At 38.1% G+C, this 14707-nt stretch overlaps 1 protein-coding gene across 3 annotated transcripts in view; it reads left to right on the top strand.

Moving 5' to 3' along the window:
• DOCK11 (dedicator of cytokinesis 11) overlaps positions 1-2112 on the top strand; it is a 170557-nt gene extending 168445 nt beyond the window's left edge. For 2 of the 3 annotated variants that reach the window (XM_008569403.1, XM_008569406.1), the window contains one exon: positions 1645-2112. In XM_008569403.1, coding sequence (XP_008567625.1) covers positions 1645-1764 — 120 coding nt within the window. In that variant the 3' untranslated portion in view covers positions 1765-2112. Of the gene's footprint in view, positions 1-1472; positions 1491-1644 lie in introns of all 3 variants that reach the window. The other variant, XM_008569404.1, reaches the window with a different exon arrangement.
• The last annotated feature ends 12595 nt before the right edge of the window (positions 2113-14707 follow it).

Here is a 14707-nt window from a genome sequence, read left to right as displayed (position 1 = left end):
TCGTATCAACTTCAAGGAGTTGTAGTTGTTATGTCTTCTTCCCCCCCCCCCCCCCGGTTTTTTTATGTGTGTGAATTTATTTATTTATTTTTAGCTCCCACCAATAAGTGAGAACATGTGGTATTTCTCTTTCTGTGCTTGACTTGTTTCACTTAATATAATTAGAGACCGGTATTTTAGACCCTTGATATTATATTATTAATAGCTAATCAAGAAAACTCCTAGTTTCTATTGGTTTATATTTGTGCAGGCTGTCCTGTCATAATGCACCATATTCTGGTGTGCCTTACTTTAGGCTAATGTTAGCTTTATAGTTAATTTCTATAAATCTAATAATATTTCCCATTAAATTTCTATATAAAAGAGAGCCTATTTTGAGTCATACACTTTGAGATGTATAACAATACTGAAAAATAAGACAAAGTATAAATGTATGCTGAAATATGAAAGATTTTGTTGAGCTCTATAAATGATTACTTGACAAAACGATATGGCCTAGATATTCCTTGGCCCTTTCCAGTGTAATCTGTTTCAGTAACCAGAGTATTATCTTAAGACTATTAATTGCAGATTTCTTAATTAGACAGAGTTGGTGGTGGCCATCATAGTGTCTGTATGATATGTTTTATAATTTCTACACAGTGAGTACCCTATTTGCTTGTCACATCTGACAGGGATGGATAACAAATTAGTCATCTTTTAAATCTCTAGGATGCTTTCAGATTAGTATCATAAGTTAAGATTTTTGTAAGAGGAAATTTCTCTAGTATAGACTTTATTTAAGTCTTATGATTTGTAGCAACACAAATGATATGACTGACTATGCCACCATAGACCAATTTGCTGGCTTAATACTGAAGTTTCAAAGCTGATTTGAGAACCAAGTATTGACAGCTTGAGACCTAAGTTAGGACCTTATGGTAAAGAGGTTGGATATAACGTGTACACTATTTCTTTTCCTCCATCTAATCTAAGTATAAGATCTCTGTTACTTTTGCTTTTGATCACACAAAATGAATAATTTAAAAAATATTTATATTAATATGAATATGTATCTTTATGTACTTATGGGACTATAACATTTATATTTCATATTTATGAAGTTCTTCATTTCCAAGAAAAATCTTCTATATTGATTAGCTTATATAATTTAGTGTGTCTTTAAAAATATGCCCTTATGACTTTTATATTCATTTAGTATTATTTTCAAGTCTCCAGGGAAGGAATACGGGTACCCACATGTTTGGAAAGCCCCACAGCTGATGCTGAGAACCACTGTGTTAGAAGATGATCCATAAACTCAAAGAGTCCATTGCTTACAGCTTTTGTTATGACCATCTGTTAAAAAAAAAAAATTAAAGATTGCATTACCTCTCATTTTTTATTGAATTTTGCATTTTACAACCTATTGTTTTTCTTAATGAGTAACCAGATCTTTTCTGCTTTTTTGATATGCTGCCTTTGTAATACAGCTTTGAAGACTTAAGCTGGTAATGTCATCCTTTGCTCTTTCTGCTTTCTGTCATTTTGAATAGCTAAGTGTCAGTGATAAATTGAAATATGCCTGTAATTTCATATACATGTTCGTTTCTTTGGCAGTGACTATTTTCTTCATAATAACCATGTGGATTTCTTTTGTTTTAGATATTACAAGAAGACACAATGCATTCTCCATGGATGAGCAACACATTACATGTATTTTGTGCAATTAGTGGTACATCGAGTGACAGAGGTTATGGTTCCCCAAGATACACTGAAGTATGAGGAAATGCAGACGTAAATGACAATGAGACTGACCTTTCTCAGGAATACTTGGAGTTGTGCAAATGCTAACATTTAAAGATTTGTTATACATGGAGTGTTTCCTCCTGACACCAAAATTTTCATGCTTTCAAACAGGGTGCTTACATATTTGTAAATATTTAAGCAACTTGAAAGTGCCTGGAAAATTGCACCACTGTGCTTGGTTTGTACTTTTTTAGGTAAATCTATATGCTGAAAAGTAGATCTCAAAACCATTAATTCGATTTGCTTAATTATTGCTTAAAATAATAATGGTACTATGTAAAATTGTATAATGGAACACAATAAAAGGTAAAAACTTATTTGTAATTAGAAGTGAAGAAAATAATACTTTGAACTTAACATTTTTCTTGACAAGAAGCTCAGTTCATCATTACACTAATCCTTGGGGAAGAAAATTGATAAAATATTTGTAAAACATTGGGTATTTCAAATTGGGGCAATAACTTGAATTCTTGCCTATTAGTAGTCAAGGCTGGGCTAAAGGAACCAAAATCATTACTTAACAGGAAAATTTCAGAAGGAAAAGATATATATAGAAATACCAAGCTTATTCCTTGCAGTTTTGATCTGATGATGCTAGGTAATTGAATTAGTCTCTCTCCCACATAAAAGACGAGGGATTTATACAGAGCATAGGTTTCCCTAGTAAGCAGCATTTGTTGCAAAGCCTCATCATCTGGAGCTATCCATAAAGCTGGACAAAACATTTCTGAGAATTTGCAGTACATCCCTGTGCAACTTGAAAGCTTCAGCAGCAGTGTGAGGTGGGAATTTTGTAACGATTGTTTTCTTTAGTTACAAAGGTTAACAAGCATTTTTATAGAACTTGGTAATTGCAGCATGTCTTAAGTCAGTATACATAACCACCACAGATATAGCAACTGCTAGTTTGGGATTACATTTCTATCTATGAAGAAATCTCAGATTACCTAAATAATTCAGGAGAAGCAAAGGTGTAAAGAATTTTTTTTTTAGCTTGAATTACCCATATAATTTTGGCTGCCTTCCATGTAAACTTCAGATTCTAAACTTATTTTCCTTATGTAGTTTAGCCTATTTTATAGGCAAAAACAAACAAACAAACAAAAAACCCAGTCACTAAAATTTGAATGGATTGCATGGAGGCTTGGCTTTTTGAATACTTTGTGATCAAGTAAATCTTAGTATGTTCCTGACTTGGACATTTTTCTTTACATGTCATTTTTAAGCTTTCAGCAGAGCATGAACTTATTTACTGATAGTTAATTTTGTATTTTAATAGGGGATTCAGAAGTATTTCAGAGGCATTTTGTAATTCCTTAATATCTTGGTGCAACCTGTAGAGTTAGTTTCATCTTCAAAGTGACTATATTTGGCATGTATGTGTAAGGAACCATCACCTAGAATGAATGCTGCCATCTGGGAGTGAGGCATCTTGGGGAAACTCCTGCACTCTTTTGTCAGTAACAAGTCCCTCTCACATCCCCTAGCACAATGTATGCACTGTGGGTAATTCTTCTTAATGGTAATAAATTGCCCCTGTCCCCAAAGACCTTGCAATCTAGCTGAAGAGGCAAGATACACACAAAATTAAATAGTACAATAATTAACAATGTAAGCCATGAAAAGTTGTATGTGAGTATTGCCAAATGAATGACACTGTCCATAACTCCATCACATTGAAGGAAGGAGAGGTCACTGCGAATTGTAAATGTTCTGGGAGGGTTTCATGGACAAAAGTAAGCTTTAAACAGGCTTTCAAAGATGGAAGGGTATTCTAGGCAGGAGGAACATCATGAGCAAAGGTGCAAAAAGGATTAACAGAAATTCAGAGGGTGCTAAGACCAGTTTTGTTCAAGGAAGCGGTAGGTGATAAGTCTAGAAAGAAAGTTTGGACCTAAATTTTGTTAAGTCCTTGAATACCAGGCTAACAGTATTTGGACTTTACTCATGGGGGGGGGGGGGGGAGTCAAGGCTTTTAAACAGAGATTACTTAATTAAATGCTATTTTTAGAAATTTAATCTTTTATATTGCTGCCAGATATATTTGAGATATAGAGAGATGGAAATAAGGACTCCAATTACACAGCTATTATAATAATCTAGTTATGAGTCTGTAAACCCCTAGACTCGATGATATGAACAAGAATGGAGAAGAAAGGACAAATACAATAGACATTATGTGGAAAGACTAGACATGACTCATTGGATGGCTAGAGAGAAGAAAGGAAAAGTCAAAGATAATTTTGTGACCTGTGACTAATGAGTTCTCCACGTCATGGCTCAATTTCACTAGATTTATTCTTCCAACTTTCAGACTAAGGGCAGCAAGCTATAGAGAACGAGGTGGGCTAGACTAGAGAAAGCCAGGTAAATTTACTCAGGAAACACTGTATATATTCCTGTTTATATGGTTTAACGATTTCATGAAGTGATTTGGGCTCTGCAAATAATTCATTCACACCAAAAAAGTACTTTTCTGCTATACTGTTTTGCATTTAAGCATGAGTCCAAATTCCCCTGGAAGCTATTGTTTTAATAGTTTTGAACATATTGTGAAATGTGAATAAGTCACCATTGGTAATGTTAGTTTATCAATACAGTGAAAAACCATAGGAAAAAATAAGAAATTTCATGCAAATTTTCCTAGTAACCATTGTTACCAATGGAATCATGTATATAGATGGGATTGTTATTGTTACCATATTTATATGATTTGGCTGCCTATCAAAATATTAGAAACATCTGTTTAAAGATGAAATAGAAAGCAGCAGGGCTAGCAACAGCCTTGAAACCTTGACCAACATAGTTATAGAACTAAAGATGACTCACTGGTTAATTAGTAAATAGTTCCTTATAATAAGAACCCAAGTTTTTTATTATAAATGTTTTATCTGAGATGAATAACCTGATGTATTAGAATAATAGAAATTTCCAAACTCTCCAAGATATTCATAATTAGATATATATTTCAGACTTCTGGTCCACAAAATGTTGAGCTACCTTCAGTCTCAGTCTTGCTCTAACATTACCCTACTTCACCTATCAAAAGACGAAGAGAAAGGAAAAGAATAAAAACTGGTTGAGGACAGGGATTGGGTTTGTTTAACAAGGCTATGCCCCTATCCTGGGAGTTAGTCAGTAACAGTGCTTTGATTATCTGGCTTTTCTAGTCCCTAAGCACGTAATGGTCCTAAGGAAAGTATATGTATGTTTATCCAAATCTTAATTGAAGTTGTGGCTAAATTCTTCAAAGATTTTGCCTCTTTGTATGGCATTTTTAAACTTTTTCTAACACGCTTCCCTTCTGTTTTTCCTCTTTATTGAGATGTAATTCATATACCATACAATTCACCTATTTAAAGTATACAATTTAGTGTTTTTTAGTACAGTCACAGAGTTGTGCAAGCATAAACACAATTTTAGAAGATTTTTATCACCACAAAAAGAGAACCCATGTGCATTAACAGTCACCCCTCATTCTCCACCAGTCACCTCCCAGTCCCTGGCAACCACCAGTCTACTTCCTGTCCCTACAGATTTGCCTGTTCTGGACATTTCATATAAATTGAATCATACAGTATGTGGCCTTTTGTGTCTGGCTTCTCAGGTAGGTTCATCCATGTTGTAACATGTATCAGTACTTCATTCCTTTCTATGGCTAAATAATAATCCCTTGAATAGATGTACCATATTTTATCCATTCATCAGTTGATAGACATTTAGGTTATTTTCACTTTTTGACTATTATGAATAATGTTGCTACGAATACTCATGTACAAGTTTTTGTGTGGACATATTTTCAGTCCACACACCTAGAAGTGGAATTGCTGGGTCATGTGGTAACTCTATGTTTAACCTTTTGGAGAACTGCCAGACTGTTTTCCACAGCAGCTGCACCATTTTACATTCCCACCAGCAGTGTATGAGGGTTCCAATTTCTCAGTATTCTTGACAACACTTGTTATTATCGGCCTCTGTGGTTATTGCCATCCTACTGGGTGTCAAGTGGTGTCTCATTATGGTTCTCATTTGCATTTCCCTCGTGGCTAATGATGTTGAAAATTCTTTCATGTGCTTATTGAACATTTTGAAATCTTCTTTGGAGAAAAACGTTTTTAAGTCCTTAGCCCATTTTTTAAATCAGGTTGTCTGTTTTTTTTATTGTTGAGTTGCAAAGGTTCATTATATATTCTAGATGCAAATCTCTTCTCAAATATATCATTTGAATATATTTCTCCTATTCTATGTGTTGCCTTCTCACTTTTGTGATGGTGTCATTTGAAGCACACAAGTTTTTAATTTTGATTAAGTCCAATTTATCTATGTTTTCTTTTGCCACTTGTGCATCAGTGTTTTATGTAAGAAGATCATGCCTAATCCTGTTTCACAAAGATTCACCCTGTGTTTTCTTCTAAGAGTTTTATAATTTTAACTCTTCCTTTTAAGGTCTTTCATCAGTTTTAAGCTAATTTTGTAAGTGGCGTGAGGTAGAGGTCCAAATTCATTCTTTTGCATGTGGATATTCAGTTTTCTGTGCAGCATTTGTTGAAAAGATAATTTTCTCCCATTGAATTGCCTTGGCACCCTTATCAAAAATCAAATGACCATAAATGTATGGGTTTATTCTGGACTCTTAGTTCTATCCATTGATCTATATGTCTGCTTTTATGCCAGTGCCACACAATCTTAATTACTGTAGCTTTGTAATAAGTTTTGAAATTGGGAATTGTGAGTCCTCCAACATTTTTGTTTTTCAAGATTGTTTTGGATATTCTGGATCCTTGCATTTCCATGTAGGATCAGCTTGTAAATTTATGTTAAAAAAAGAGGAAGAGCAGCTGGAATTTTGGTAGGATTTGCTATGAATCTGTAATTCATTTTGAAGGATTTTGCCTTCTTCACAATATTAAGTGTTCCAGTTCATGAACACAGGATGTTTTGCCATATATTTAGGTTATCTTTAATTTCTTTCAACAATGTTTCGTAGTTTTCAGTGTAAAAGTCTTGTACTTTTGTTAAATTTATTCGTTAGTATTTTTTTATGCTATTATAAATGGTGTTTTTTTTTTATTTCATTTTGGGATAGTTTGTTACTATTTTGTAGAAATACATGCCAAAATGTTGCTGAATTCATTTATTAGCTTTAATCGGTTTTTTGTGGATTCTTTAGCATTTTCTGTACATAAGATCATTTCATCTGCAGATAGTTTTACTCCTTCCTTTCCAATCTTGATGCCTTTTATTAAATTTTCTTACCTAGAACCTAACTAGAACTTTCTGTACAATGTTGAATAGCAGTGGTGAGAACAGACATCTTTGCCTTATTCCTGATCTTTGGGAGAAAGCTTTCTTCGTCTTTCACCTCTTAGTATGATGTTAGCTGTGGGTTTTTTATACACACATTTTAACTGGTTCAGGAAATTTTCTCCAACATGATTTGCATCTGTTTTCTTTTTTTTAAAAAAAGATGACCGGTAAGGGGATCTTAACCCTTGACTTGGTGTTGTCAGCACCACGCTCACCCAGTGAGCAAACCGGCCATCCCTATATGGGATCCGAACCTGTGGCCTTGGTGTTATGAGCACCACACTCTCCCGAGTGAGCCACAGGCCGGCCCAGTGCATCTGTTTTCTAATTCAAGTCTCCCTATAAGTCATATGGGGATTAATTCTTCATATCATCCTTATATGACATATAGGGTAATGGATGCACAAATGGTTAAGAAATGTACTCAAGATACACATTAAATTAGAGATGAGGCCAAGGTATTCAGACTTACAGCCCAGTGTTTTCAACTATTCATAGGAAATACATTATTTCCTGTGGTCTCCTGCTGCAGCTTCCTGCAACTTTCTCGAGAGTCTAAGAAAGGTTCATCTCTTCCACTTTTTTATTAAAATGGTAAGCTACATAAGGGTAGAGTCTGTGTCTGGATTTTTCACTTCTGTTTCCCCAGAACCTGGCAAAGAATAAGTGCTTGAGCATTCTCAAGGAACTAAAGCCAGTTTAGATAAACAGATATCTCTGGAGCCTTTATTATGCTCAAGGCAGTGTGGACAGGTATCTCAGCCCTTCAAGATATTGTGGTTGAGGGAGATAAGAAATATTCACATCAAAAAGATAATATGAAGAGGTTTGGTAATAGAAAATGAGTGGTAATCGCAAGTGTAGATTGAAAAAGGCTTCATGGAGGAAACAGGGCGTGAACAGAGCCTGGAAGGACTAGCATGTTTGAGGAAGTGCCTTAGGCAGAGTTTTTAACAGGAAGTTTTAAACAACTAACTTCTTCATTTCAGTTGTTATATGAACTCTGACCATTAAAACCAATCCCTACTACACAGGACATGCAAAGCAAAAATAATAAAGTACATGTACAATCAGGTGACATTTTCTATGTTGTTTTTCTCAGACTTCCTCACCCTATTTTGGTCTTAGATTTAAACCAAGTAAATCAGCCTTTTCTTTTTGTCCAGAAAACTTATGGTTAACTTGCTTCATTCTCCTGATAGAAAACTTTTTCAGCCAACCTGTCAACTTCTGATCTATAAGTCTTGTTTTTTATGTGCCATAGTGTTTTGTAATAATTACTGCTTCAGTAGCTGTTCTAGAGTTGAGAGTCTTTTTTTTTTTATAAAAAAGATGACCGGTAAGGGGATCTTAACCCTTGACTTGGTGTTGTCAGCACCACGCTCACCCAGTGAGCTAACCGGCCATCCCTATATGGGATCCAAACCCGTGGCTTTGGTGTTATCAGCACCGCACTCTCCCGAGTGAGCCACAGGCCGGCCCTAGAGTTGAGAGTCTTAAAGGCTCTGACTCATCCTGCATGCTGACTGCATGTGCCTTTCGTAGAAGACCAGTGGAAGCTATCATATGAGCAGGTAAGGGCTCCAATCTGGGAATTGTAGACCCATTCATTCATCACACATCTATTGATCAGTCACTGTGAGCCAGGTATATAAATGATCAAGGCAGTATTCAGTGAGCGGATGTGCACACGGAATATTATAATCTAAAGAAATAATCCAAGGGTAGTCTTTTTCTGTCAGTCACTGGACTGAGTCTTCCAAATTCCGTATTCTTAAAGAGAAATATCTTATGCCTCTTTGATGGATGTGAATAATTGCCTAGGACTAGTATATTTGAACATTTAATATATTGATTGAGAAGCAAAAGGAAGGACAATATAGATGTGCAGTTATGTTCAATGCAAAGTTGACTAGCTCCTGTAGTACTCAGGCAGGGACTTATTTCGGGATTCTTCCAAGGCATAGTCAGGATTTGAGATGTCTACAGAGTCACTGTAGTAGCATGACGATAATACTGTGTCCTCACTTCTCATCCCAAACTAAATCTAGACACAAACATGCATGCAATGAACGAGAATGAAGGAGGAAAAATGACTGAGTTGGCAATATGATCTTTATCAGAACAAGTATAATGAAAATGAAGGACTTCCAGAAGGAAACATTGCTGTACTTTGTTCCACTGCAACCCCAAGTAGTTTCTGGGTCAGTGGAATACGATTCAGGTCACGTGTAAAAGAAATTTTCATGGAAATAATTTTGGGTATTTATACAGAAAGAATGTTTTATTTTGGAAAATAAGGTAACCCCACCACTACCACCTCCTTTGTTATATAAACAAAACCCAGAATTGAAGTTTTAGCCCTGGAAAGAATCTTCAGGAGAGGAAATTCCAACATCCTCCCCATTGATTTAACCACTTCACAATTTTTCTTATTTCTTTTAGAACTGAAGTAACTGTGATGGCCCCCAGGCATGTTTCATTATAGCTCTGTGATTCTAGATGAGACGGGAGTGGCTATTTAAGGGTCCCCACAGCCTACCCAGGGGCTTTAATTGCCCTCCCTCTAATGATTATTCTCATTTTGAGAGTTTTGGCATTCCTTCTATATAGTATAGTTGTTACATGCACAGACTCTGAAGCCAGGCTGGCTGGGTCAGAATCCCAGCTTTGTTATTTACCAAGCTGCGGGACCTTGGGCACATTACTTACCCCCTTTATGCCTTCATTTCCTCATCTGTAAAATGGAAGTATTTATTGTCCCTACCTCCTAACGTTATTGTGAGGATTCAACGAAGTATATAAAGCCTAAAGAATGCCTGGCACATCTACATAATTGTTAGAGCTATATATGTGTTAGCTATAACCATCATCTTTCCCCCACAGTGTAGGAGAATTTTGCAGCCCCCACACCCTCTGTGTCTCTGGACCCATCCCTCCATCCCAGGTGGAAATGGGGTAGGGATGATGGATGGGCCAAGTTCAGGCCATTTTTGCCATTTGATATTCCACAAGCCATCTGTGGCCTCCCTAGATCTCACCATATGATGGAGATCTGTGCCCCCGTGCAGGTACATTATTTCCTGTGTGGTATGCGTGCCAACAAATATCCATAGATGCTGGCTGTCAGCCAGCACTGCTATACTGTTCATCCTGGCTGAATATCAGTCCTGTGCCTCTGTCTGTCTTACTACAGTTGTTTATAGCTTCAGTACACATCTGAGGATTGATGAGAGGTCCCTTATGCCCCCTAACTATAGGGCCTCTCTGCATACTGGCATTTCCTCTGGCTTCCTTCCACTACCAGAACACAGAGGTGGTTTTGGATTAGAGATCAAACATGCTCCCTCAGTATTCTCTCTTTAGAGCGTCTCTAATAGTCTCCTTCAATTGAGTTTAATTTATACCTCATATGGGTTTCCCTGTCAACACTGAGAGATAATTATTCTATGGCTTTCTCAAAGTAGATTAGAAAGGTTTTCAGAGTTCCTCTTTCCCACCTCCTACCCATTTCTCTGTAATGATACAAACCCTTAAGGGAAACTTTGCCTAATCAATCCTGTTTAAGACATTTCATTCTCACTTTAGGTGATGGGGCTTACAGTTGAGATCGGCCTTCTCCATGCTTTCTAGTAAAGCACTGGCTCCTACCTCTCAGTATCCTGTAGGTGCTGTCCTCCCCCCAATCCTTTCATCTCTCCATGAGCACACCCATACTCCTGTACTGTGCACTCTCCTCACGATAGGTTCCCAATTTCCATTGGCTGAGTCAGTTTCCACAACCATGACCTGTAACTCCAGCCCATCCCACCTAAGGGCATTTCAACACATCTCTGCAGCTGCTGCAACTTGGGAAAACTGACATTTAGTTAGGATCTGACAAGTCTCCTCCACTAGGTAAATGTCTTGAGGTGGAACAGACTATAATCCTCTCTCCCCCCAAGATTTAAAATTTTTCTCAGAGATGGATACCTCTCTTCCCTCAGTTTCTCTCCCTGCTAGATATTCCCCAGCAAGGACTTATTCCTTCAGATGGCTGTCTGCAGATTAGTCTTCACCCCTACTCTGCTTCTTCCTCCTCTTGCTCTGACGTTGGGACATCCCTAGGAAGTCAGCTACCTCACCACCCCACCATTCCTACCAAGATGTGGCCTAGTAGGGGTGGGGCATCTTGCACTTCTCCTTTCCAGGAGGCCAACTGGCCAAGAATCTGGATTGCCTAGACCTCAGCCTCACCACTGTCATCCTACTGGCTGACCCCACATGCTCACTTCTTTGGTATTTGTTTGCGCCATAGTCCCTTAGATCTTAGAGCAGTGGTTCTTAGCCAGGGGTGATTTTGCCCCCCAGGGGACATTTAGCAATGCCTGGAGACATTTTTGGTTGTCACAACTTGGGGGAGGGGGTTACTACTGACATCTAGTGGGTTGAGGCCAGGGATGCTTCTAGACATCCTATTATGCACAGGCAGCTCCCACAACAAAAATTTACCCAGCCCCGATGTCAGTGGTGCAGAAGTTGAGAAATGCTCTTTTGAAAGTACTGCCTGCCTCACTAGACTTTTTGATGGCTACTCCACCAGCTGGTTTGTCTTCAAGGACCCTTTTGCTGGTCATCCCACCAATAAGTCCACTGGGAGATCACTCCTTCCCATTAATGGCTGTCTTTACCATCAGTTGCAACTGTCTGCCCCCTCTCATGCTTGCATACTACAAGCAGTAGTGGTCTTCCTGTCCTTCATTCCTAACTCTGCACTTAGTCTGCACATTGGCCATACTCAAGAACCTGAGGGTGTTCAAAGTCTGCTTCATGATCTCTGTGGTTATTCCTTCCACTTTCTGGTGAAGTGAAGTCATTCTTACTCCTAGCCACCATCCAATGTCTGAAATAGGCCAAACAAATTCCAATTCTATTGCTACTACCACCTATGAAGCAATTTAGTTCCTTAATAAAACAAAATTCAAGACGTCTAAGATACTAACCCTGAATGAAAAGCGGTAGGTCGGGAGGACTATCTACTGAAAGACAAAAAATAAAGTCCTGAATCAATGGAGAGATATATACCTTATTACAATTATAAAGATGTGACTTTTCTCCTAAATATCTGTCAATTCAGTTCCACCCCAATCAAAATCCCAGAAGAATTTTTTTTAACTTGATAAAATGATCCTAAAGTTTATCAGAAAAAATTAAGATGTAAAATAGCTTTAAAAAATACCAAAAAAAAAAAAAAAAAAAACCCCGACTTTACAACCTCAGAGAAAGTGGAAGACATTTTCATCACTCAAAAAGGCAACTCCGGGCCGGCCCTGTGGCTCACTCGGGAGAGTGCGGCACTGGTAGTGCCGAGGCCGCGGATTCGGATCCTATATACGGATGGCCAGTGCGTTCACTGGCTGAGTGCGGTGCGGATGATGCCAAGCCAAGGGTTACGATCCCATTACCGGTCACACACACACACACACACACACACACACACACACACACACACACACAGTCAACTCCAAGGAGGCAGAAGCTCTGCAGAGACCACACGCCCTGCGGTGATGCTGCCGCACGATCCAGCAGGTAGGCCTCACCACCGCCACCTATCTCCATCCCCAGCCCAGCCCAGTGTGCACAAAGCAGGGAGATGTCCAGCAAGGGAGCTGGAAGCTCCACGGAGACCACACACCCTGCAGTGCCACCACATGACCCAGCAGCCCGGCCGAGTGCATGCTGACCAAAGAGGTGGCTCCCGAGAGGCCCAAGACCCGAGGCAACCACACACACAAGGCACTAGTGGCCAACTGAGCAGACACTGAGGTAGCCATACCAACTTGGCAACCCCAGCAACACCCTAGCCAGACAATCATGTCAAACCTGTGGACTGTGAAACCCCCTGCCACAATGACTAAACATCAAAGGAAAGATACCAGAAATATGAAAAATAAAGAAAGTATACCACCAAAGCATAATAACTCTCAAGCTCTAGATCCTATAGAACAAGAAGCACTTGAAATGTCTGACAAGGAATTTTGAGTGATAATTCTAAGGAAACTGAATGAGATACCTGAAAGAAGAAATGTACAAGGAAATCAATGCCCTGAAAAAGAATGTAGCAGAGCTTGCTGAACTGAAGAATTCATTCAATGAGATAAAAAACACAACAGAGAGTTTAACCAGCAGGCTTGCAGAAGTAGAAGAGAGAACTTCTGACCTTGAAGATGGGCTATTTGAAATAACACAGGCAGACAAAAAAAAAAAAAAAAAAGAAAGAAAGAAAAAAGAATTAAAGGCATTGAGGAAAATCTGAGAGAGATATCAGACAACCTTAAGTGCTCAAATATCCGAGTCGTGGGTATTCCAGAAGGGGAGGAAAAAGGAGATTGCATTGAAAACACATTCAACAAAATAGTGGCAGAAAAATTCCCAGTTATTGGAAAAGGCAGAGATCTTCAGATTCAGGAAGCTCAAAGATCCCCAGACATATTCAACCCAAAAAGGTTTTCTCCAAGACATGTTATAGTCAAACTGGCAGAACTCAAAGACAAAGAAAGAATGTTAAAAGCTGCAAGAGAGAAGCCTCAAATCACCTATATGGGAGCCCCAATCAGAATAACATCAGACTTTTCATCACAAACCCTAAAAGCCAGAAAGGAATGGGATGATATATTCAAAATACTAAAAGACAGAGATTGCCAGCCAAGAATACTCTACCCCACAAGGCTATCCTTCCGAAATGAAGGGCAAATAGTATATTTCTCAGACAAACAAAAACTGCAGGAGTTCACTACCACACGACCACCCTTATAAGAAATTCTCAAGAGAGTACTGGGTTTGGTACCTGAAAAACAACTACCACTGTCATAAAAACCTAAGAAAAATCAAAACCCACTAGTATAATAAAAATAGCATTCCTGAAGAGAAAACAAACAAACAAAAAGGCTATCTACAGCCCAAGGAACCAAAAAATACAGAAAACAAACAGTAAATCAGAAAGAAAGGAATAAAAGACACCTAAGACACCCAAACAATAATCAATAAAATGCTAGGATTAAATCAACACTTTTCAATAACAACTCTTAATGTAAAAGGCTTAAATTCCCCAATCAAAAGACACAGACTGGCCAACTGGATTAAAAAGGAGGACCCAACTATATGCTGCCTTCAAGAGACCCAACTCAACCATAAACACTCACATAGACTAGGAGTGAGAGGATGGAAAAAGATTTACCATGCAAACAGAAAAGAAAAACGAGCTGGAGTAGCTATTCTTTTATCTGATAAAATGGACTTCAAACTAAAAGCCATAAAAAGAGATAATGAGGGCCAATACATAATGATAAAAGGATTGATCCATCAAGAATACATAACAATCATAAATATATACACACCCAATGTTGGAGCAGCCAGATTTATAAAACAAACTCTATTAGACCTAAAGAAGGAAATAGGCACTAATACCATAATAGCAGGGGACCTGAACACCCCACTGTCAATACTGGACAGATCATCTAGGCAAAGAATCAGTAAAGAAACACAAGATCTAAACAACATACTAGACCAATCGGACTTGGCAGATATCTACAGAACATTCCATCTAACAACCTCAGAATATTCATTCTTCTCA

The sequence above is a fragment of the Galeopterus variegatus genome, unplaced genomic scaffold, assembly GCF_000696425.1.
Source record: "Galeopterus variegatus unplaced genomic scaffold, G_variegatus-3.0.2 Scaffold492, whole genome shotgun sequence".
In the NCBI taxonomy this organism is placed as follows: domain Eukaryota; kingdom Metazoa; phylum Chordata; class Mammalia; order Dermoptera; family Cynocephalidae; genus Galeopterus; species Galeopterus variegatus.
This window is presented reverse-complemented; position numbering and strand designations above follow the sequence as displayed.